The 25,967-nt window shown below is 48.5% G+C and overlaps 1 protein-coding gene across 4 annotated transcripts in view; it reads right to left on the bottom strand.

Annotated features, from left to right (window-relative positions):
• Nucleotides 1-7,592: 7,592 nt before the first annotated feature.
• The window catches only part of RAI2 (retinoic acid induced 2), a 32,232-nt gene continuing 13,857 nt past the window's right edge, over nt 7,593-25,967 (bottom strand). For 2 of the 4 annotated variants that reach the window (XM_052674008.1, XM_052674011.1), the window contains exon 2: nt 7,593-9,704. In XM_052674008.1, the coding sequence (XP_052529968.1) occupies nt 7,967-9,613 (1,647 nt within the window). In that variant the 5' untranslated portion in view covers nt 9,614-9,704 and the 3' untranslated portion in view covers nt 7,593-7,966. Of the gene's footprint in view, nt 9,705-10,240; nt 24,092-24,190; nt 25,390-25,967 lie in introns of those variants that run through there. The other 2 variants (XM_052674010.1, XM_052674012.1) reach the window with 2 other exon arrangements.

Here is a 25,967-nt window from a genome sequence, read left to right as displayed (position 1 = left end):
AATGTTTAATTCCAACATCAGATGTGTGAGCTTCTGCTGCTGAATTGAAGCTACGTAAAGATAGGCTTAGGTTTAAAAAAAAAATAATAAAATAAAGGGCAAAAACACCCCTTGAGATCAATTTTGGAGGTCATATATTCCTCCCCTCTTTTTTTTATTGCTTGTAAAACTATTGGAGTGAGTAGAAAGTGCTTGCTTGGAATTGCCTAAAAGTGACGCAGAAACATTCGCATCTATTCCTCTGGTGAAATGGTTGCTGCTTTTTGCTCAATCCTTGATTATAATCTTGCGCTCTGCAAAGCTCGGTAACCAGTCCATAGTCCTGGGATCTTGTTCCCAAACTGGCAGTGCTCCTGCTGCTCAAAAGACTACGCAGAGCCATTTTGAGCCTTTATCTTAAAATCTGAAGTCTGTTGTAAGCTCTCTGTGTTTTGAGTCAGCAAGCAGAAGGCATTTTATATTGTGATTTATTTATTTTTTTACAGCGGCAACCCCAGAAATTCTTCTTTGAAAACAACAAACACATAAATTTTAAAACTTTCTCCTCTGACCGTGGCTGCGTAGATGATGGGAGTTCAGCATGTCCTTAAAATATGCCGTTACAGCGGTCCAGCAGGCTTTTAACTCCCTCACTTACATGAATCATCCATCCCTGTCCTAGCAGATCATTTTGATTAGCTGTAATTTGTCCCATCTGAATCAGAATTAGCTTCCACCAGCTCCATAATCTCCCAGCTCTGCAGTACAAGCAAGGAGCCTTGCCTGAGCTGCTGCTACTCTGAGCTGTACCTCAGACCTCTGCTACTTTTATTTCAGCTTTCCCCATCTGTGGTGGAGCTGCTTAGTGCTGATAGTGAACGCTGCACATCTCTACTTCTTTTCTTGTTAAAATACATGAAGACATTCTCATCTACTGAGATTGACTTTTTAGCCTCCGAAATCAAAGCCCTTCCAGGATAAATCGTATGAGCAAACAGATGCCAGCACAAGAGGAAAGGGAGATCACATCCCATATTGTGTGAACAGACAAATGTGAACAGATGTACAGCTCGATGCTGGCAGAAACGCACTCCTGCCAATGACTCCTTTCTAGTTATGACAGCTGGAAGGAAATGAATGCACCACAAAACCACCATGGTAATTGCCATTACCCTGTGCTGGCAGCCTCAGCAGTGAGGTCAGGAATGGGAAAGACAAGTACTCGGCTCCCCTCCCAGGTGGAAGCTGAGGCAAGTCAGCGAGGCAGTTGGAAAACCTCAACAAATGGTGGTGCACCTCAGAAAGTCTGGTGTTTGAATGGCATCTTCCTAGATTTCCCCTTTTCTCATGTGGAGAGTATTTGGTGGTTTTTGTTGTTTGCATTTTTTTTTCCTCATGGTTATGTAAGCACTCTGTTCTTTCAAGCACTTGTGTTAATGTTAAGGGGAATTTCAGACAGCTCTGAACACTTCTTCCCTCAATTTCCACCTCTTCAAACCAGAGCTGCCAAGCAGGTCTTCCTACCAACTGGAGAGCCTCTGTTTTTGAGGGAAGGATCTTTACATGTACTTGTTACTCTGTGTGTTTTGAAAAGTAAGAAAAGGACTCAGCAGTTTCCTTGCTGATCCCTGCATAATGTGTTACTGCTACTGATTTCTTTCCTTGCCTGGGAATGCTGGTGGTACTGTGTTGTGAACAGAGGGCTGAGGCTGAATTACCCAAGGTGCAATCCACAGAGTTCTTTCTTGTCTGTCTGTCTGCCTTAAGTTCCTGTGCTCGCATGAACAAAGTAGTGGGGAGGGCACAATTAATAAATCAAGGTTCCGTTCAAGCCTGGCCCTGGTTTATGCTGGTTCACTAGGAGTGAGCTACAATCTAGGTCATCCTAACAAGACTTGGGATGTTTACCAACACAACTTCTTTTCCATATCAGGCTGATGGACAGTGGTGGCTTTTTAGGTGTGTGTTGGTTTTTTTGCTTGTTTTGTTTTCAGTTGAATGTTGCCAGCTGTTTTCAAAGGGCCAGGGCTCTCAGCTCAGTCAAAGGGAGAGTATTGCTTCCGTGCATTCACCGTAATGAACTGTAAACTGTCTCAGGGTTTGGCAGCTGGAAATGAGCAGGTTGGAGAAAGTTTAAATGTTTTGAAAGAAAACAGAAATGGAAGGCAGGGATGAGTGATAGGGCTTTTGTGCAATAATCATGGGAAGGAAAATATATGAAGAATGAAGTAATGGAAAACTGAGGAAAAGGAGAAACCAGGTGGAATACAAAGTTAAACCGTTTTGGATTTAGATGCACTGATTGCTGAGTCATAACTGATGACTTTGGGCATTGGTATTGAGCTGAGATTTTAAGGAGGAAAGTTTAAAGATTAATGTTTTATGTCAGGGGTGTAAAATAGTTTATCGTGTGTGAAAATGGACTGTTTTCCCCCTTCGTTTTGCTGGTCACCAGTTGTAAAAAATCAAAACTTGTCTTTTAAATGTAGAGCCATGTTTGATTGAAGGTAAACCAATGAGCCTGTCCGTAACTTCAGATACCAAAGACTTCTTGATATGATTTCATCTGAGAACAAGGGCTGAGTCATTCCCTGCCTGATCCTTTGGGCATCCTCTCTCTGTCCTTTAATTGTTTCTTCCTAATTGAATGAGCTGATGCCACCAATTCCCTCCTGATGTGATTTCTTTTAAAGTTTCACCTGACAAAGAATACAGCATTGGGTTTAACTTCATATAGCTTCCCATCTTTGTACCATAGCCGTTTCTCATTGTAGACCATGTAAGCGTAGTTGACTGACCCAGAGGCAGCATTGGCTTTACACAGAGAAATAGCTTTCTGGACTCCTTGGCTTTTGTTGTCTAGTTTGCCAGTATCTGTCATGGGAGCCTCAGACCCTCTCTCTCTTCACTTCAGGATGTTAACTAATTCATCATCAAAAGTGCTGTTTGTTGTGAGAAGGATGGAACAATCCCTTTACCTGAACCCCTGGTGAAAGACCTGCCTGGCATTTAGGAGGACTTGGGTTTTACGAAATGAAAGAGCACTGGCAAAGTCCCATGGTCTACCACATAAGGTGTCTTGCTCAAAAGTCCAGATGTCCATAGTATGTGATCTCAAAAGTCTATCCCTTGAAAATATTTCTGAGCCCAGATCCCAGTGTGTTGCACACTCTCAGCGCTGTTGTTTCTCTTTTGAAGTGGCGAAACGTAGATGACAGCATTTTAAATATTTCCTTTTTCAGTCCTGCTGGGACCCCCTGTACATGAGTATTGGGATACTTGGCCAGTGAGGCGTATGGTCCTCAGGCTTTGGGACCAGTGGGGCAGCTCAGTGCCTGCATGGCTGAGCTGTGCAGGGTCTCTAAGGGCACGCCATCGTGCCACGTTTTCCTGTTACACACTTCAATTAAAGCATGACAAATTCACCTGAAATCATTGTAACTTTGGATGCAGGTGAGGTGTTATTCTTTTCCCCTTGAGGTCTTAGTAGGCAACTAAACGACTGGTGAAGCAGAATCCTCGGCAATTAATAACTTTCCCATACCTACTGATGGGATTTATGGGTTGTTGTTTTTGTTGTTGCTGGTTTCTTTAATAGTACATAGGTCCTGGGGAGAAGGACCTCCTTGTTTTGTGTTGCAGTGACGCACTCTTTTGTGGTTTGGTTGAGATGCCAAGATGCCAGACTTGGACAGAACATTGCCTATCATCTCTGTTTCTTAAGCAGAAAAGGATGGGAATGCTGTTGATGAGGAGATTGTGGGAAGGATGATATTAAAACAATGCAGAAAATGTGGCCATTTTGAGACAGCTGTGGGCTAAGGAACATTAGTAATCCCGGGAGCAAAGGGGGGCTTGGCACGGGTTGGCACGGCGTTGGGTTCCCAGCACTTCCATACAAACCTGAACTTCATTACAGTGAAAACTTTTTGCCTGGAGAACAGTACTCCATTCCAGGCACTTCTATTAGATGCCATCCTGCCTGATGCTCTTTTCATTTCCCCCACTTCATTTGAAAGTATCCTAATAATTTCGGTACCAGGATCTTACACTATTACTGAAGGAGAGCTTGGGATATGTGGGCACAAAGCAGTGCTAAATACTTCAGTGGTTAGTAATTTTTCTCCCCAAACATGCAGAAATGATTCAGGTGGTTAAACAACAAGATGGATTTTCCTAGCAGGGAGGCAATACTGGGAATTTAACAACTGTGGAAAACACATTTTCCACACTGAAATTAGGGGATTTGCTTGTGCGTGGAAACTGTCCTGAATTGCAGACTTCAGAACTGATGAGTACGTAACGTTGTCTCAGAGAAATGAAACTGTAAAGAGTAGGGGGGAGAAGGTGAGTATAGAAGCAAATGGAAATGAGTGAAGAGGCAGGTGTGTACAGAAGCAAGTGGCACAGATACGCACCATTACTGTTGCAGTGGCAGGCTGACGTGCAGGAACGGAGGAGCCTGTCCCAGCCAGATGAAAGTGAGGCCTTTGCCCAAGCATTTCAGCGTGTTCTCATAAACTTGAGCACAAAAAGAAACCCAAATGTCTGGCACTAGGATATTACGTAATATTCTACATTCTCATTGTCGGAGATCCTTGGTCAGGGCTGCTGCTGGGCCGAGCATTGCTGCTGGATCCCTGTCCTGAGGTGCCTCTGCACAAGTGGAGGAGAGGACTCCTGGCACTGCTCCCTTTGGTGTTCAGCCGCCACTTCTGTGGGACGTACAAGGCAGTGCTGTGTGTGCATCTGTGATAGAAGTTGATACATTTGCTACTCTCTTTCCCCTCTCTTTCCAGTTTAATTGGGTTCGCTGCTAAGTCCCACTCTTCCCCACCACTGGCTGTGTCATAGGAGAGGCAGAACAAGAGGGGGAAGGACGTGTTCCCTGTGCTGTGACGTAGTGTGGTGTGATGTTTGTGTCTCTGCTGCCTTCATCCCAGGCAGGCGCACCCTGTACTCGTTGCCCTGTTGCTCACGATGCTGCAGTTCCCTGGGGTGCATTGTGTGAAGCTGACAGCTTCCTCTGCTCTGCTCATTGTCTGTTCATGGCCAAGGGCTGCCGCATTGCTTCTTCCTTTCATTCTGTGGCTGGATTCTTGCTAGCTTTAATATAGGTGTCATGTTATGACAGATCTGGAGGTGGCTTTTGGCTTCCACTACCTGTTTCCATCTTCCCCTGTTCCACCACCTTCTAGAACTCATACTTGCCTTGCTTGCTTCTCTCCTGGCTGTGTGTCTCTTCTGTCAGTCTAAATATCACCTGTTTTCATCAGGCTTAGAAATGTCATTGCTCTTTTCGCCTCAGTGCCAGGGAATGGGCCAGCTCTGCCCCTGGGGCTGCTTTCCCTGAGCTCGAAGTTGGGGTCCATGGCTTCCTGCAAAGCCTCTCCTTGAGAGCAAACAGATGGGAAGGGATTCCACTCTGCTCTTTCCTCACCTCCTAATAAAACCCACCCCCCAAGTCACTGGGAGCTTGGAGCCAACACGGGTTGCCCTTGAGGGTCAGTGCTGCTCCTTTCTGTCTCTACTTTGCACGTGCCCATTGTTGTAAAACATCCTCCTCCTGCCATTATGGCTTAATGACTTTCCCTTCAACTTCTCAAGAGGTATTAATGTCTCCATTAACAGCCACCAGAAATGGAGGCTCCATATATCACATAGCAGCTCCCCATCCTTCTCCTGCAGAAGTTTCAGAAGCAGTTAAAATGTAGCCGTGGAGAAAATTAATGGCCCAATGTACAAAATCTGTAATTGCTGCTAGCAGCGAGGAGGAGGTGGAAGTGCTCAGTCTTCGTGTAATTAAGTGCCTTGTTCTGTGCCCATGTGCTTCACACACAAGCAGTGGTAGGAGGAAGATGGCACTTAGGTAGGGGCCTTTGCCCAGCGCTGCGTAAGGGGAGGTGTTGTGGCATGGCTGTTCAGTGCCCACTGCCCCCAGCTGCCTCGGGCCCTGTTGCTGTCACAGAGAGCAGAGCTCAGCGCTGCTCTTCCGCTCCCTGTGAGGAGCTGCAGCTGCCATCAGGCCTCCCCTCAGCTCCTCGGGGCCTCGGCTGCTCCTCACACACCTTGCCCTCAGCTCCATTTCAGAGAGGGAGGGCTGCAATACTCTGGGGCGCCTGCTGGCTGCTGCCTGTCTGTCCTCACACCTGAGTCAGCCACCCACAGCAGTTGGGTGTTCTCACAGCTTTGTGTGCGCTTAAAAAGGCTGCTAAGAGCAGCTGACTGCCATGGTATCAGGGCTTTTGGGCTCGGGGTCTTGTTCCCTCAGGGCAAACCAGCAGGTCATGTCACCCTGCGCCTGGCCTGGCCACAGCTGTGGGGAAGTGACAATGGGAACTGGAGTCCTGAGGGACCTCCTCAGCCCCAGCGCTGCAGCTACTGAGAAGTGGAACATCAGCGCAGCTTTTTGGGAGGAACAAAACAAAGCAGCAGAACGCTTTTCACCTAAGAACAAGATTATTTTAAGAAGACAAAAGCCTGTCAGATGACAAAACATTAATGAATCCATCAGTGCTACGAGCTATCTGAGCATTTGCAGTTCTGCCAGCTTTGGGAAAAATAAAAACATTTAAAAAGAGGAATTTGGCAGGATACGATGGTAGGGGTGCACAACACCCACTCATTCTATATACTGAGTAGTCCTTCAGCCCAAAAGAGTAGCAGAACGCCCTTCCCACTCCCTGGGCAGTTGGTGGGGGCACTCAGTAGTGCCCTGCTCTCTGCAGTGGGAGTGTCAGTGGAGCTCATGTTGAGGCCCATAGCTGGAGATGGCGTTTTGAACCTGGAAGTTGCCTCTCTGGCCGGTTTCCTGCAAGAACTACTGCTGCACTCTCTGCCCATGGGGGAGACCTGGGAGTTGTTTGGCTACAGAGGGAGGAAGCGTGGCGCAGTCAGAGCACTGCGTTACCTGCATGACGGGTTCAGAGCTACGCCACAGTGGGTGCCTGGCCCTGCAGACACTCGAGGTCAGGCTGGAGGGGGCTCTGAACACCCTGATGGAGCTGTAGTTGTCCCTGTTCATTGCAGGGGGTTGGACTAGATGGTCTTTAAAGCCAACGTGCAGTAGCGCATCTCCAGCTGTCATACACAAGTGCAAAACCATCACTTACCAGAACGTTTATTGTAATGGTACATTCACATTTCTCCATGGACGTGTGCGGCTTGTACACCGTCAGGTAATGAAGTTACATAGTTCTGCTCTTTCATGTGCATTGACTTCAGCCATCAAAGACAATTATAAAACTAACAATAAACAATGCCTCCATATATCTACAGCCAGGTGGGAAAAAATTAGGCGACTTTTCTTTATCACCCCTCTGCAACCGAATTCCCCCAGTTTTTAAGACTTTCTTGTTTAAATAACTGCTGCTATTGCTTTCAGCACTTTAGAACTGGGTTGTGAGCGTCAGCACAGGGCCGCACCACTCAGCTACCCTCATTTTTGCCGCTCTGAAGCCCACTGGGGCGCAGTGCCCCCAACAGCATGCCCCGATCTGCTCCCAGGTGGATTCTTAGCAGCACTCTGAACAAGTGAGGGCGGTTGCAGCCTTCGGCCAGGCCTCCTCCATGCTGCCAAAGCCCTTCAGAAATGACAGAGATACCGCCACCGATTAGCACATACAAACATTTATTTTGAAATTTCCGTTCTAACCATTATGAAGAATTACATCATCAAAGCACTTTATGGCAGTGAAAATAGCTCTTACCCCTCTGACTCATCCGTTACTCCATTAAAGCTGCAAAATGTGCAATCTGCTTGAAAAATAGGTTGCTTTTATTCAGTTTCCCACGAAAAGTCAAAATTTAATAACAAAAAAAAAAGAAGAAACCCAGCTTATAGGGACTCTACTTCTGCTCCTCTCCCCCTTCCCCAAAAATAACTTACAAAGATAGTTTAAAGTTTTAAATGAGTTTAAAACCAAGTGCATCTTTTTTATTATTTTTTTTTTTCCATAATAATCTTAAAATTCTAAAAACCCATAATTTACTTTCTTGGAAAAAAGGCAGCAAGCCGTTGCTTCTTTATTGGAAGAATGTGTATTTCGGGCGAGTTCATTTTCTTTAGCTTTACGCTCCTGTTCTTTACGGGTTTCCTAAGCGCCTCGGTGTTGTCCCGCGGCTCGGGCTGGCTCTTCATGTCGTAGCACTGCAGCACTGAGTCCTGGGGCATGTCCCTTTTGAAGGAGAAGTTTTTGGTGGACACCCCCGACAGGCCCTTGATCTTGCCGCAGAAGATGGCGGGCACGGCGTCCTTGACAGAGACGATGACTTTGGCTGTCTGAGAGGTGCTGACGATCTCAATGTTGTTGCCACCGGCCTTGGGTTCGCAGGCCGCCCTCCCGGCTGGTTCCACCAACCACTTCTGTGGCGGCCGCAGGAGCTCACCTGGCCCCGGCCCCACCACCCTGCCCTCCGCCTTGCCTGCAGCCTCCGGCGCTTTGGAAGGGGCGAAGGGGGTGGCCGGCTTGTCCTGCGGGCTGCCCTCGGCACTGGGCCCACTGCCGGCCGTCTCCCCATGGGGACCCCCTGGCTTGCGGCACGAGGAGAGCGACAGGTCCAGTGCCCCGTCCTCAGGAGATGGCGGTGGCGGGGCAGCCTCGCAGGCCCGAGCCATGGGCGGGCTCTTCATGGAGAGGTCCAGCGCCTCGTTCTCGCTGCCCATCTTGATGACAGTGTGGCGGTTTAGCTGGGAGAAGTCCCGCTGGTGGACGAGGTCAAAGGGCTTCGTCTCCTCCTTCTCCAGAGGGGTCTGGGTGCCCTTGCAGGGCTGCGGGGTGAAGAGTGGGGGCTTGGGTGGGTCGGGGGTCACCTTGGCTTCAGCACCATGGGGCATGGGGATGGGGACAGGGATGGGAATGGGCACGGGGACGGGCAGGGGCACGATGACAGGGTAGGGCACCAGCAGCGTGGCAGGGGGCACCAGCGGGGAGAGGGGTGAGCTGAAGGCCTGGGGTGGGAGGGCAGCATAGTCAGGAGGGGGCTGGCAGGGGGCCGAGCCCAGGGCGCCCTGCCCTGAGGGGAAGAGGTCCTGCAGGACTGCGGCGAAACCCGGTGTCTGAAAGACAGGCGGCAGCACGGGCTCCTGGCCTGGGCCCGACGGTTTGGGGTCCAGGAGCTGGGGCTGGCTGACAGGGGCAGAGGCGCCTGGGAAAAGACCACCATGCAGGGGGCTGGCAGGGCAGGCAGTGCCGGGGGGCAGCACCAAGGGCGAGTTGAGGTGCTGGAAAACATGCTGCTCCAGTAGGACTGGTAGTGGGATGGGGCCCTGCGTGGTCATGACGTACGGGGTGGCACCACTGGCCGGCATCTGCGGGGCGGCACTGCCGGCCACCTGCAGGTGGATAGGCAGGACAACGGGGCTGTCCCCCAGGCAGATGGGCTGCAGCACAGTGGCCGCCACCTTCAGTGCCACCCCGCTCTGTGATTCAGCCGGCGGTGTCAGGATGGAGGGAGCAGGGACGGTCACCAGCGGGGACAGGGCCTTCTTCATCAGGTCAGCTGAATTGATGTTCCAGGCCTCCGCTGTGATCAGCTGGGCCACGCCGTTCTCCAGCTTGTTGTTGGCCATGGCCGCCGGTGGGCTGGTGACATCCATGGGCAGGTTGGGAGTCTCCTTGTAGAGCTCCTCCATCTCGCAGGGCTTTGGGGCTCCGCAGCGCCACGCTCACATCGCCGTCAGCAGGATGGGGCTGCCAGGGGCTCCGGCACCGACATCGCTTGGCCTGCAATGCAGAGACGTGGTTTAGGCACTGCATAAATCTCCTCCTTAACAAAACATTTGCGACTGCCTTGAAAGACCCTGTCGCCAAAACAAGCCCTTGAACGTTTCCACGTTTCAGGATAACGGCTCCACAACTCATAGCGGTAATGTACACAGTGATGCTGTATACACAGACGTCCGTGAGTGCTGTACGAACAGTTTTGAGGAACTTATATTTAGCCGTAAACACAGATAATTTAAAGGACCTGAAGGCTGCCTGCAGTCAAAAAAACCCCTCCCGTACGCCAGCCAACCCAAGGGCTTGGGCAGCCCCTTCTGCTGCTTTAAAACAAAGCTCTGCATAATGACAGTGTATGGCAGGGCCCAGAGACAGTGCACTGCTTTAACTCAGCAGGAGCACAAAACCAAATGTTTCTAAATATACACGGCTCAGAAATGTTCCACCGCGGCAGGGTCCTCGGTTCCCCTACAAGAGCTGTTATATTTTCCCCCCATGAGGTTTTACTTAAGTGGGTCAGGCCATTGGTGCAGCAGCACCTCTGACACAGCCTGTCAGGGGTCCAGAGGAAGCCATGAGGATGATCAGAGTGCAGGAGTACCTCTCCTACGAAGAAAGGTTGAAGAAGTTGGGCTTGTTCATCCTGGAGAAGACTGCGGGGAGACCTCATTGTGGCTTTCCAGAACTTGAGGGGAGCTTATAAACAGGAGGGAGACTGAGTTTTTACAAGGGCAAATATCTTAGACGTTTATGATAGAATCATAAATGTCAGAAAACACCACTAAGACCATCTAGTCCAACTGTCAGCCCATCACCACTATGCCTCTAAAAATCACATCCCTCAGTGCCACATGTACATGTTTCTTGAAGACCTCAAGGGACAGAAATCCTTCACTCAGAGGGCGGTGAGGTGCTGGCATAGCTGCCAGAGAAGCTGTGGTGCTCCATTCCTGAAGGCACTCAAGGCCAGGTTGTAGGGGGCCCTGAGCCGGTGGGGGGCAGCCCTGCCCATGGCAGGGGTTGGGGCTGGACGGGCTTTAGGGTCCTCTCCAACCCGTTCCGTGGTTCTGATTCAAATTTACTTTAGCAGCCTGTGTCTTTATCTAAACCAAGCAAATGTCAACAAAAAAAGGACAGAGATTGTTTCTGTTCATGGTGACAGTGAAATCTGCAACCTATTTCCTACAAAGATTAACACTCTGCTCCCCCCATGCTCCCTGCAAAGCAGCGTATTAATGGCGCTGTGCCTTCATTTATTCAGAAGGGTAAATAATTTCCGCCCGCAGATTTTGCCATGCTGCCCGTGCCACTCCTGAAGTGAGCAGCGCATCCTGCGGTAATAATCACCATGGAAACTTGTCCATTTTTAACTCTGTTACCATGGGGAAGCACCGGAGCACCCCAGATTTACATTCCTCACCTGCGCACCGCTGCACGCTGTTACCCAAGAGCAGACCGCGCACCATCACCACCGCTCCGCATCCTTGGCCCGCAGCAGCCACACGCAGACCCTAAGCCTGTTTTGGGTACGCGAGCTGATGTTGGACTTGATGATCTTAGTGGTCTTTTCCAACTTCAATGTTCCCATGGTTGTACGGATGGCCCGGCTGCTCACAGCGCTGCCCTGCTCGCATGGACGGCTGCGGGAGCAGCACCGTCACCTGCCAGCTCAGCGCAGACAGACGCAAAAACCGACCCCGAACAAAGGGCAAACCACGGCCAAGGCAGGGAAACGGGAAACCAGAGCATCCCTCCCGAGGCCTGTAAATCCCAGGGTTTGGCAGCACTGTGTCACGGCCAGAGCAGGACTACAGCAATGTCGGGAGTTAATAGCTGGGGCCGGGCGAGAGAAATACCGATCGTGTATCATCGGGCACATCTGATTTTTAAAGAGGATTTTTAAAAGTAAACAGATGAGTCATTCCTTCTCCCCCGCTGCTGCTGGCTGAGGGAGAATAATTCATGATTCTTCTCATCTCGTGAAACGTTGAGAGGAAAACACGACTGCGGGGTTGAGGGGTTCTGTTTGTTTCCTCACTCAGCACTGGCTGCAGGCAGAGATTCCCCGAGCACGAGAAAGCAGGAGAGAAATAATGCTGATGATTCAGATAGCGAGGAGCAGCGGCACCAAAACAAGCAGGCTCATCTTGTTGAGGAATTAAAAAGAGGTTTTATACTTCTCACATCATCTCCCTCCTTATAAAAGAGCCATTCAACACTCCCTCAGGCCTGCAGCCCAGCCCCGCACCCCTGCTGCCCTCCATTCGGCGGCACTGAGGAGCACTGCAGACAGACCAGGACTTCTGCTCTGCCGTTTGTTTGCAAAGCGTGAGATGATCTCTGCGTTTCCACAGCAAACGAGTAATCTGGTGGGGATGGGAAAAATGACCTTCTATTCCCCTGCTAAAGCCATTTAGCATTGAGAAATAGAAAAATTAAGATGAAAATTATGCTGCGTAAATGCCTTGAGGGATTAGCATGCTGCACAGACCCACAGAGAGAGACAGATAACTGTGCAGGAGGAAAGTCTGAAGCATCATAAAATCCCCCACTGCTGCTTTAGAAAGCGACAGGGCAGAGGAAGTATCTAGACAAGGGAAAAAAGAGCTCATCTATCACCATCAGGCACCTGGAAGAAATGCCTGCTTCTGCTTTGGGGATTTTAAGGCACAGTCAAATGCCGTTCCAAGCTGCATTCCGTGTGTCCCTGAGGTGGAGGAACCCAGCGATGCCAGCAGCACCTGGGTGGCAAGGCACAACTCTCAAGGCCAGGCTGGATGAGGGCCGGGCAGCCTGAGCTGATGTGGGGGAGCCCTGCCCATAGCAGGGGTTGGGGCTGGGTGGGCTTTGAGGTCCCTTCCAACCTGAGTCATTCTATGAATCTATGTCTCCATGGAGAGGACTTACACTAAACTGCATTCTCCAACATTGCTACTAACAGTGAAAGCTTTACTACATTTCTCTTTTAATAAAGAATAACCTGAAGTATGCACTGCTGTTACTTTGAGGACTGCTGCTTCTCAACACATAGTGAGAGCTGCCTGGCTTTTAAAGCCAGTCCCATGTACCTGATAAGCAAGAAGGAAGGCAGTGCAACTCAGCAAAACCGCCTTAAGGTTCCTCTTTCTGCCTTACCCTGGTGCCAGAAAATCAATTAATTTCACTTTCCCTACTTATCTATTTAATATTTAATTTGCTGTTTGTTTTAATTGAAAATAAGCTTACAACACTGAAAAGAAAGCTATTGTAAATAACTTGGGTTTTCCCACTGGGGCGCTGATAAGAGTTAAGTTCATGGCACTAAGCAATGATGTGTGCAGCTCTACAGGAAATGATACGTTAGCTGTGCAGAAATGCCATTATGAAGGCGGTGATAACTCCGGCCTGCTTGCTGATCCCCTGCCCATGTCAGCTTTTCCCAGGGCTGTGGGTGCTCGCTGTGGGACCAGCCATGCCACGCATGCAATTGCAGGCAGCCAAAGCCCGCCCCATCTTTCTGCATCCTTCTGCAGTAGATAAGGCAGAGGGCGACCGGGGCACGCACTGACACCCAGCAGTGAGCCGTGAATCGCCTTGCATCCTGCGACGACTGTGCTGTGTTGTTACAGCCGCACGCACATAAAGGCTTTCCATGTCGTTACTAAGGGTGTTGCTGGAATAGAAAAGAAGTATTTGGAGGAAGCGAGCTTTCACATGGAGGTATTAACGTGCCAGTAGCTCTCCTGTACATATAAACCACAGATGGAGCGTGTCCAGAGGAGGGCCACAAAAAATGATCCAAGGCATGGAACCCACAGCACATCCCAATCCCGGCTGTCTCAAAACTGTTGCAGCAGAAGAGCTTTGCTGCTGGGAACAAACCCTGCCCAGATGGGCTCTATTTTACCCCTCAGAGCAGCACGGCAATGCCCACGCAGCAGCAGCAGGTTGCTCAGCTTGCACTGAGCTGGACACGCGCTCAGAGCCCCAGACAGCATATGGAAAGCTGATGTATTGAACCTGACATGCGAAGGACAAATATAAATTTGCCAGCCATAATTACTGCTGAGTCACGTGCCGCAGAGTTTGGCGACATCCCTGCAACCTCACTGCAGTTTTCACGCTCCAAATTCCTGTTCAGACCAGGGAACACGAGGCCCTGCTCCTGCGACCGAGGGAACATTCACCTGCATCACTTCTTTGGGACAGGGGCACTGGAGGCTGCTGCACTGCCTTGGGTAACCCACAGGGATGTAGAAACGACAGCAGGTGGGGGCCTAAGAAATCCCCCATGAAAGTGATGGAGGGAAAAACTGGATGTACTCAGGGGATGGATGTCTCTTGTGCCAGAGCTCCTGGGATCCACCACTCCTTGAACCACACGCTTCAACACACGCACTGTGCCCACGTGTTTGATTCTGGAGCGAGACAGTAGGAAGGATGCAGACTTACAATGGCATTAAAAGGCTTCTTAGGCTTGAAAAGCAAACGGCATGATTTTCCTATGGGAAAAAATATTTTAAACAATTTTTCCTGTCATTAAACATCCCATCTAACTGATTATTTAGTATTGTTTTCAATCAAAACATTCTATTTGCCAGCGAAGCAAAGAAAAATGAGCTGCTTGAGAGCAGAGAGCTAAACAAAACAAATGAGAGCTGTGACTTTACAGTAAATTTTTTAAAACACGCATTTTGTTTTCCCAGCAATCGATACCCCAATGATAACAAGAGGAAAAGGATATCAATTAAATGTAATTGCCAGTCCCGCTTCCCCCAAAACCCACAACAAAAAGCACTCAGCGTCAGCCTGATAAAATATTTGCTCCTTTCCCAGTCGAGAGCTTTATTAAACAGTCCTTAAAGCACTGTGTTTCCTACAAAGGGTCTCAGAGTTTGATGTCAGTGACACGACTTCAAAGCCTTGCCAGCTCCTCGGCAGAGGTTTGTTCCCAGCTCAGCAACCCTCAGCTCGCTCTTTCCTCCCAACCCACTCCCCCGACCCCAGGCTCACACACTCTCCCTGCATTCCCTTGATCTTTCCAATATCAAGATGAGAATGGGAGGCTGCCCTTCATTGCCTGTCCCTCCTTGCAGACATGACCATGCAGCTCCTGCTTGCAGGGGACAGGGATCCATCACACCAGTCACCCTGCTCAGCTGGCCAGGTCAAGTTAAAATCCATCTGTGAACCGCTACAACCATTCTGCAGGTGAAACACCTGACTTTGCCCCGTTGCACCATGATGGCTTCAACACCTACAGCTGCCTCCCAAACCCTCCCATGGCAGCAAGGAAGAACGAGCAGGAGGCAGGCTGTGATCACAATTCAACATCGTCATGGCCAGAATCACTAATTCTCCCAGATTTCACAACCTCTGACTGTCCCAACGTACATCCTGCCTTCCATAAGTAAAGAATCAGCAGCAATGCAGCACCATGTTAAAAAAATCAAACTTTCCTGCACACCAACCCTTTCTAGTGATGCACACATGTTCCTAAGATGGTAAGAAAGAATGTGCCCATGACCGACTACAGGTATTGATGCCATCCAACAGCCAAAATGGGTGGGCCAAAACGGCAGCTCCCAGGTGCAGCTTTGATGGGCTTACCAGCAGCACAAATGTTGTTGTGCTGGACAGGAAAGGGTACAGCCTCCAGGCTCTGCACGCCAGAAGGAGAGCACCAGAAAGTTCCCAATGAATGCAGTAGCAATGACGAGACCTGGAGCTGGAGAGCTCTAGGATGGAACACTTCCATAGTGAGGACATGCTGAGAGAGCTGGGGCTGTTCAGCTTGGAGAAGAGGCGGCTTCAGTGGGACCTGATAGCGGCCTTTCAGTATCTAAAGGGAGACTGTAAGAAGGAAGGGGACAGACGCCTTACCTGTCTGGAGAGCAAAAGACAATTATTTAACATTGCATTCCTCCCCACCAACTCAAATATCCTCCCTCAGCTCGCCAGTTCCAGATCAATTTTTATACTTGTAGCTCCAGATTTACTGGACTTACTCTCCCTCTCTGACACGTCATCACGTCAGTACACCAAACCCAACATTTCGTCAGCCACTTGACGGCACTAAACCTCACGCAGACAGCACGCCCACACCAGGTTTCAAACGCCACCCTATCCAAAGCTGTGTGGATGGAAAAGCTTCCAAGAAAAAATATCCCCTTCTTTTCATCTTTGCAAATCTGTAAGCAGCTGCAGGCATTTTGTTTAGAAGAGCCAGAAAAGCACGGGGTTCCTGCGATGTGAGAAAAAATGCAGTGTTTTTTTTAAATCTCCGTTTCACAGCCGTTTACACACCGCTTTCCATCCCATCGGCTGCACCGAGCCTTTCCTGCTCACAAGGATCCAGGCAACACAAACCTATTTTGCAGACGCGTCTTGCAGGAGGAAACAAGATCAGCACTGCCCACGTTCTTCCATCAAATCTTAGAAGAGCGGTACATCATCACGAACGCAGTACAGCAAATTTTGTGCTCATCACTTCCCCCATCTTAACGATGGCTGCCTGGTACCAGAATAGAAGCGAGCTGCCACGGGATGCGGAGCCCCTGACATATTTACTGCAACATTTGTCACCAGCCATCTCCATCACGACGTGCACTACTACGTGTGCTGAAAAACTTACGGAAGCGGCGGGACACGGAACGGCAATTACATCTTTCCCAGATGAGACTGCTGCATTAATGGACCAGCGTAATCCATCATCATTGACTGTAAGTCCCCTGGGGCACGTCACCGGGCCACTCCAGCAAACCTGGAGGGGAGGTCTGGCGTCCGGCTGTGCTGCCCAGCCTCAGAGACCTGCAGGGGTATGTGTGGCTGTGCACTGACGGCTCAGCTCTCCCAGGGAGGTGGGAGAATGGGCAAATCCCTGCACGAAAACACCAGTGGGAAGAGCTTCGCTCTCATGTTGTCACATTTTCAGCTAGAAATGAATCACTGTGCATACACACAGTAAAGGACAAAAGCTGGCTCTGCAGTGTCATTCATTTAACTACAAATAAGAGGAAATAAAATAGAACGATGAACAAAACATCTTAAAAAAAAGAAAAAAATACCTGCAAGCACACTGGAGCAAATGTTGGGGGTTTTTTTGCTGCCTGTCTTCTTGATCTTGTAGCAACACACCTTCATGGGCTCTTCCTTTGGGGACACCAAGCAAACCACAAACACATAAGAATGTCCATGCTCCTGCTCAGCAAGACATGGCCTGTGGCATCTCCCTAGGTCTAGGACAAGCCCCACACCAGCAACCAGCTGTAGGCACTGGGATGGCAGTGACAAAATGGAGCGTTCCCTGGTTCCCCCAGAGGAACAGTAATGGGGCACCAGACCCAAGCTGTTTGGGTCTGGCTGTCTAAACAGGCACTGAGGGATTAGGTCCCATTGCATCTTTTGCGCTAATTAAAGCCTGTTTATTATCTGATTGTCCCCAATAGTATATATTTCTTCCTTGTGTAAACACAGCTGACGCTGCTGTCTGAAAATTCACAAGGACTGAAGAAGTGGTAACATCCACGTTCGGGTAAGTTATAGGGTGTGAGAGATGCCCAGCAGGCCTCCCTGCCAGCATGTGGGCACTGGCGGGGTCTGTGTGGCCAACTAGCATGCCATGCCACCAGCAGCCATTCTGATGCCGTCTCTATCACCTGCTCTGGCAGAAAGCATGCAAAATGCACATCTGAAACCACGGGTAGCATCCCACCAGGCAATGCTAAACCACAGTTTTTTGGGTCACGGAATAGGTTGACTCAAATCTAGGCCAACAAGGTACTTTGGCAACATCCATGTCTTGAACCAGACCATGGAGAAGTCTTGATGTCCACATCTTGATCCAGTCCGCTGACAAGTCTTGATGTCTGCATCTCAATCCAGTCCATGGAGAAGTCTTGACGTCCCCGTCTTGATCCAGGCCGTGCCTATGGGCACGCAGTGGGCCTGTCTGGGCCCCAGCCCTTACATGAAACACTACTGTCACTACGAGCTCAGGCACTGAAAGGCAAAGCACTGCAGACTCTCTGCAGCCACATCCATAAATAAGCAATTATCCTCCGTTTTCCTCAAAGCCGCTGTTGTTGCACTGCAAAAGAACGGACGCAGAAGGGAAAAGTAATTTTTTCACAGGCCTCCTCCTAACTTTGAAGCATCGGATGCCAAACCAAGTAACACTCTTTTCATGCAGATTTGCGCATCTAATTTAAAAGAATTAAATTAGTCTATGAATCTGCTTTTAATGATACGAAGCTACATGTTACCCTTGTAAATTTATAGAACTAGCTTAGACTTCCTCTCACTGTGTCTTACAAAGGCAACATACTGTAGTTTCAGCAGTTGAATTTTTAAATGTGTTTATCTGGGTCACTGCTACTTACAGCGTAAGAAGATTTAGTGAATCCAGTTTAGCATCAGTCTAATGCAAAAGAAAAAAAAATCTTTAATTAAAACCAAAAGATTTACAGTGTTTGGTGAGTAAAAATCTGAACATAATCAAATAAAAATCTTTTGACTCAAGAGGAGAGCAGACCTCCTCACGATGCAATTAAAGTGAGTCTTGGAGTTTCGTGTTGATTTTTTTTTTTGTCTGTCAGAATTTTTTTTGTTTAACTGGCTATTTCAGGTAAAAAAAAGAAAGCTGAAAGCACTGTGGCATTAGGAGGAAATTTCCTCCAATGACATCATTTAAATTCACTAATGAGCGAAGAATGTGAGTGCTGGAGCTAGCAGTGCCCAGCTGACCTACCAGGAGCACAGCTGCATATGTGTGCCCCTCTGCCTAGAGGAGCTGTACTTCTTTGCCAAGCAGTGGTCATGAGGGAAGGTGGTAGAGAAGAAAATCTGTTGTGGTAGCACTGCTCCCCAGCCTTTCCAAAAGGATACAAGAGCAATCAGGGGATATTCTGAAAGCAGGAGAAGCACACAGTGTTTGTACATTTCTAGCTGACGTAGCTTTTCTTTCATGCTTATCATCACCAGAAGAAACTAAGATGTTGTTTCAGAAAAGACAAGCAACCATTCACACAGGAAGTGAGGTGGGAGGCTGAAAGGTCACTGAGAAGAAAGCCTGCAAATGTCCATGTGATGTGAGATGACATCTCCCAACATCACGCCGCTTGCCGGGTGACACGGATGTGACTCAGAAGATGAGTGCACCTCAAAGACTTGCCGGAGGTCTGCAGTGGCAGGGGGATGGCAGCAAACAGAAAGTGTCCGCTCTGCATTCTCTGGCCTCTGCTGGAGCCTTTCAATGCCTGCCCAGAGGCGGCCCCATGGCTCCCAGGAAAGCTCTACACCTGCCCTACATTTCACAGGGCATTGGTGCAACAGACACACAAGACAGCAGAAGCCGCACCACTGGGACCTGCAGCCTGCTGCTCCCCAGCTTCCAACAGCAGCACAGGGAAGAAAGGGAACAGCATGGAGTCAGGAGTTTGATCCTGTTATTGATTTGATGCTAAGAAGGAGTGCAGGAAATAACTAACTACAAAGCATTTCCCATCTCAAAAACTGGGAGGACAACGGACCTTCTTCAGATTATTGGGGGGAAAAGAAGCCAAAAATTCTCGGTGTCCCAATCCTATTCTTTATTTTCTTTTCAACCACAGTGGTGGCTTTTTTCCCTCTAGTACCCCATATATCTCTCCATTGCTGACAGACAGCACCTCAGCCCTGCACTGGACTTAGTGATGCAGTTGCTCCCTGGCCTTCCTCCTGCACCCTCTGTTGTGCTGCTGCAGCAGCCATCTTCCCACCAGTGAGGGCAGCTGCAGACCGAGACACTGAGATAGGAGAAGATGCCGTATCTGGCCCTTCGCTAGAGGGGATTTGTTTTATCTTACTGGCTTTAGAGATTTATCACTTCCTTTACCTTCCTCCATACGCACAGTGAAGAAATCTGCTTTAAACATGCGATAAGCACAGTTCCCACTGCAGAGTAAATCTGGGGACTAAAATACAGAAAAAAAAAAAAGCTATTTTAATGCCAGAGATGACCGGCACGTTGAGCACAGCACAACTGTCTGCACGCAACTGTTGTTCAGCACCTTTATTATTCAGATGACCTGAAATCACCTGTATCTGTGCCTGTACCAGAGAGATAAGACCATTTTCTCCTCAAGAACCTCAGAACTCTGCTGCTGATCTTGAGGGAAATACACGTTCAGCTCTACTATTAAGGCCCACAGGTCGTAAAACTCCACCTGCAACTTGGAGGGATGTTTGTGGAACAGCTTCAGAGACACGTAAGAAGGGCTGCAGGAGCTGCCTGGCAGACAGGGCCACCAGGCCCATGGAGGTGAGGAGCACAACCCAGAAAAGTGAGAGAAGGGGCATAAGGAGAGGGAAGGGTAGAAGAAGCAGAGCTCCTGACATCTGTATTGCAGAACTGTGAGGACTTCTGGGTTGTCTCCAGATCAAAGGACCACTTGATAGCAGTCACTGAACACCTTTTGGCAGAACAGCACCACTCATCTCATACTTCGCACACCAATGCAAGAAAGTCCACTCCACTGACATTCATGATTTATCTCCCAGAATGGCTGAAATGGAAGGAAATGGTAGAACACGGAGATCTGGCACTAAAAGGGAGAGTGGCAATCCTAGCTCTGGGGGTGCGTGGTGCCTGCTGCAAAAAGTGAGATGCACAATGCGCAGAGAGATCCAGGCAGGAAAAAAAACAGGAAAAAATGCATGATGGTGGTAGGGAAGATGAAGAGAGGAATTGAGGGAAAAGCCTAGTGCAAGGCAGAAGATGAATGATACTGCAGAGAGGAAGTGAAACCAAGAGAGGGTACAACTGTGCATGTTAGGGAACAGTGTGAGAAAGAATGGTTGCAACCCCTTAGCTTGTGAAAACAAGACTCAGAGAGGGATGTCTACTGTCTTTCTAAAAGAGCTGCCAAAGATGGATGGGAAATATCTCCAACCGCAACTGAGGAAGTGATGCATTTCTCTAACTTTGAAAGTTGGAGAAAAATCGTGGCGCCTTGGCTGCACCACAAAAAGCCAGGTCATGCAAGCAGGCTTCCTTGGGCAGAGCCGTGCTCTCTTCTGCAGCCCTCCAAAGGCTTCCCAAGGGCTGGTGTGAAGGCCTGAGCAGCCCGAAGGCAGTGGCCAGCCAGTGGAAGCAAGCGTCTGTAAAGAGCACCAGGGCGCTTCCACAGTGTGATCTGCACAACTGCTGCCCTCTGAAACAACAGGAGGCTGCGCTGAGTGAAAATACATCGAGGACAATATTTAAGACTCCTGAAGTAGACCTTTCAGTCTGTAGTCACTTCCACATACCAATCCCCTTGGCACCTTCTCTTCTGGAAGGAAAGAATGTTGCTCTGGAGCCACTCTTGCACAACAAACTATCTTGAGATGGCTGAAAACCAACTTTAAATGCATGGTGTCATTTACGAAGCCATTAAAATTCTTATCGTTGCCTTGAAGCCAGAAATTCATGTGGCCTGCATAAACCCACTTTGCGCTTCAAATTCTCAAAATCAGCAAAACAGCAAAAATCATTAGAAAATGTATGTTACACTGGGGCCAGTAAGCACTAGGAAGAATGTCCCATTCTTTACAACAAACAGTTACCATGATTTAACAGAAAGCCTGCAATCTGAGAGATAAAGTAACTAAATAAAATGGAATCTAAAAAGCATTGAAATATATTCTAAGGCCAAAATTAGCATGAAGCTGAAAAAGCCAAAGAAAAGTCAATACTACTTTTCAGTTTTATTACTTTAATTCAATAAAATTCTTTGGATACTGTTGCATGCTTGGTGCAACCATAGAAATCCGAATGGCAAACACTGTACTGTACTGCGACTCATGGACTGAAAGGCTGTCTTCATTTCATTGGTCAGGTAAATATAACAGTGCAAACAACTCCTCTGGGCAAACTATTTCTAAACTGCTATATCAATATTCGGATAATCAAAATTGATATTCACCTTCGATGGGAATACAACATACGTGCACAAACACACACATCCCCTTTCTCCACACCTTTTGGATCACAGGAACACAGCCTGTGGGAGATGCTGCTTTATCCCAGATCAAGACCTCTGCACTCACAAGATGTTTAGTTCCTTATGCTGGATGCATTTCTGCTAATGGCACCTCCTCATCTCGCTAAAATAAATGCTTGCAGAAATATTCATCAGAGGTTCAGTTCAACCACTCATTGTTCCACTTCAGGTTGCCATGACACAGATGATGGAGAAATGCTGAAGCCCTAGAAAAATTCAGCCCAACCTTAACTCTATTTTTATTACTTACTTCTCTATTTTTTTAAGTAAAGTGAAGTAAATTGTTCAACTAGCTCCGCTTTTCACTCACAGCTTCACTTCATAGGCTCTGCAACAGAAGTACAAATCAGCACACTGCAGACTTCAGGAGTCAGTGCTCATACACTGCTATTGACAGCAAGACAAGAAGCAGGCAGGAAAGCAAGGAATGCCAGCCTGTACCAGCCCTCAGGAACCAGAGAGCCCACAGCATGGCCTGGCATGGACGCTACAGCTGCTCCATCCCCAGCACCATGAGTGCCAAGATAGTGGTAGTAGGATCCTGTGTGACTGACCTGGTCAGCCTTACAACGCAACTGCTGAGTATCCTTGGATTAAAGTTTTTCACGGTGGGAAAGGAGCCAATCAATACATCCAGTCTGCTCAACCTGGGGCCCAGACCTCACTAATGTACAAGGTTGGGAAGGATTGATTCCTGCGGCAGTGATTAAGTCGCAAAGTTGAAGAACGGCATTTCTGCAGCTTTTGTAGGTCAGATAACAAATGCTGTCGCCAGAACCGCTTCAATAATTGTCAACAGTGAAGGACAGAATGTTATTGGCATAAAGGAGAGCAAGGCAGAGACAAGGAGGCAAGACAGCCAAAAGGGGGCAGGGACCTCCCCTTCCTTCATCTGCCAGGCCCCTGCTACAAGTCGGAGCCGGGTGTCCCTGCTGGCTCCCACGAACCCCTCTTGGCCTTCCCAGCAGTACCACGGTGCCCATGGGCACAGTCATGCAGAAGAACTTGGAAGAGCATTACGACAAATGCAGCTCCGAGGATGTGCACCCGTGCTCTGCAGCAGGCAAAAAACTTGGAGCGTTTCATGCTGTGATAAATAAAGCAGGCGACAGCCCTGTTCTGAAAAAAGCTGCAGGAGCTTATGGGTGAGCCTCTACCTTGTCCTCTTCGATCACTGTCATCACAAACAACAACCAGCTCTTATCAGCAGAGACATCTCTGCTGGGAACAAGTGACTTCAGGACACGGTGTCCTTCCCCAGTCCCTTGAACCCTCGAGACAATTTACAGCACTGTCACTTGTACACACTCCCTTCTCACGAGCCCCGTCCATTCCTCTAAATTTAGCATTTTGATTTTTAAATAAATGTCCTCTACTGCTCTTGTGAGACCTTGATGATAAGCCATTTTATTGATATTCCAGTTCACTTTTCAAAATATTTTCAGATTATAGGATAAGTAGTGTCTGCTTTTATCCTTTCTTTGGGAGATAACACTTCGGTAACTTAAATTACCCGGATGAAAATTTATTGGTTAGCACTGGGGGAAGCAGATCCTTTACAAAATCAGCCTTTGATTCAGTTAGTCTTTCCTAAACAAGCAATGACTTAAAAAATACTCAGCAGATAAAAGATGTCTGCAGTTCCGGCCTCAACTTGCACGAATATTAAAAGGTATAAGGGTAACAAAACTGCATCATCTATATTTTACAGCATAATATTCATTATATATTTACAGAGGATGAAAAACTACTAAAAACTTCCCTAATGAAATGTCAAAGCCAACTAGCTTCACTAAAGCTAATCCTCAAATCTTGATGACAGCGCAGATTACCCAGCCTGCTAAACTGGCAAGCATCCAAGGCAGCTCATCTCCCGGGGATTACACCTCCATTTAGGGTTGCTGTAGTTTGAATTATTTGGAAGAACCCCAGAGGAAACAAGTTGCAGCTCATATTATTTGTTCTCGGGCATTTCAGTGCACGACCCGGTCTTAAAACATCAAGCAACAACAGCACGCACACGTGCAGAGCTCCAAATATCAGTGGTACTGTGTGATGGCCAACCACCAACATGTCAGAGCTGCCGACAGCTGCTGCAATATAAACTTCCTAAGGACCTTGCGGTTCGGGGAAGAAATCCCTCGCTCTTCATCCGCCCTGCCCTTGTGCTCGGATCTGAAGCCCACTCAAGATGGAAGATTGTTTATTTCTCACAGGGCTATCTATAGAAGACTCTTTTCGTAACTGTGCAGCTCCTGAGCGTCAGCCCAGCAAATCACAACATTTTATTGTAATTTCATGTTGTTTACTTTCGCGAGGCAGGATCTTGGCAGAGACAAGCGTTTCCTCCAGGGACGAAAAGGATGAGGGTGGGAGGGGGGAAAAGGACAGAGGGATGGAAGGAAGCACCTTAACACACACTTCCCCGGGGTCTGTTTTAATAGCAATGCTGGCCCAAACACAAAGGACAGGGGTAGCCACACAGACCTTTCATCCTGGCGGAGCCCTTGGGTGAGCATCCCACAGTTGACGATCCTCTGCCTCGCTGCCAGCCCGGCCTTTCTTCCTTACTGCTCTGCTGTGTCCCCGAGGAAGAAGGAGGTGGAGGAGGAGAGCTTCTATGCTGTCTGTCGGAGACAAACACCAGCACCAGCGACTCCACACATGCGGGTTCTTCTCTGCTTGGTTTCCAGGGAGATTTGACTCATCATGTTCGAATGTTTGGGTTAGCAGTATTTCAGCTGACGGGAGTATTTGAAAGCTCTGGGTGGGGGGAATATGGTGTCTGTATTTCAAGGTGCTACGCTCACATCTCCCACATTTACCTGCTTTCAGATCTTCTCAGCTGCTGCTGAAGCTGTGGTTCTCCATGGGGAAGGCAGCCGTGGCTCCATGCCAGGTTAGACAGCAGCAAGTTTGCTCCCTCCCCCTCTACCTCTTTAGGTAGAGAACGTGGCTCACAAAGACCCCTGCACACACTCACCCCAGCAGCAACTGCCTCGCTGCATAAGATGATTCACTGATGTTTAAGAATCATGCCGACGGGAGCCCTCTCTCATTTTATTACCAACTTTCCACAAAGACACCGAGGCTGAAGATAGCTAATGCTATGTCTGGCATTAGCTCCCTGTGAATATCTTTCAGCAATAACAACTGATAGCGAAGCCTGGAGACTACACATTGCTCTCCTGTTTGTACATAAATTCCCTCTAAAAGGATTTCAGCACCCTCACATGGATTCTACCCGAGCTCTTAAAGTCAAGTCAGGCAGACAGAATGGTGCCACGCAACTACAAACAACACGGGACAATTCTTTATTACAATATACCACGCTATTATTCCTAAAAGCACTGACAGCAATATGTGGCGCATAAAAATACACATTCATCACAAAGAGGTTAGATTCTAATTCCTGCAGCTTAATTTTTTCTTAAGGGCCCCAGCCCATTTTTCAATTAAGGCAGGATAATATTATTAATCATAAAAAACTGCTGATGTGTAAAATTGTTTCCTTTCTAGATAGCATTGCCTGAGAAACATCACACACGATGCCTCTGACTTATCCCAAGGTGGTGGCAATGGGGGAGATGCAGCACCCTTCACAATGAGGGCTTGGCAGGTAATGGGCAGAGCCTGCCCTGTTTCCTTAGTGGGTGCCCACTGGGCACAGCAGAAGCAGCCAAACAAGGAGACAACCCCTGGCAGCTTCAGGGGAACGCTGGGACCGCCGGACCTACACCTCCTACCTCTGATGGGTGCTCTCCCTCCCACCAACTGCTAGTCTGCATGTCAAATCATACAAATTCATCAAATATCCCAAGTTGAAAGAGACCTGTAAAGATCACAGAGTCCAACCCCTGGCTCACCACAGGCCCACCCAAAATTAAACTCTGACTGAGAGCTTTGTCCAGACTCTCCCTGAACTTGGGGCCATGTCCACTGCCCTGGAGAGCCAATCTCCCCAGTGCCAGAGTCCTCCTTCTGTTTTTCCCCCAACACGATCAGCTCTTCAGTGCTATTCCTGGTTAGCTGTAGCTTTATGCCAGTAGTTTTCTCCATCACCAAATACTCCATCTTATTAATTGCTGAACAGGAGCAGACTGCATAAAGAGCAAAGGCAAGACAATGAGACCATCTTGTGGGACACCCCACTCTGCAGCTATTCCCCACTGCCAAAAGCAACAACAGGAGCTCTTCACTCTGAAGCCTGCAGAGGCACATCAAACAAATACAAATTGTGAGTTTCAGCCAAAAAATCCTTTTT

The sequence above is a fragment of the Tympanuchus pallidicinctus genome, unplaced genomic scaffold, assembly GCF_026119805.1.
Source record: "Tympanuchus pallidicinctus isolate F22 unplaced genomic scaffold, pur_lepc_1.0 scaffold14, whole genome shotgun sequence".
NCBI lineage: Eukaryota > Metazoa > Chordata > Aves > Galliformes > Phasianidae > Tympanuchus > Tympanuchus pallidicinctus.
The sequence above is the reverse complement of the archived record's forward strand: the minus strand, read 5'-3'. Positions and strand labels throughout refer to the sequence as shown.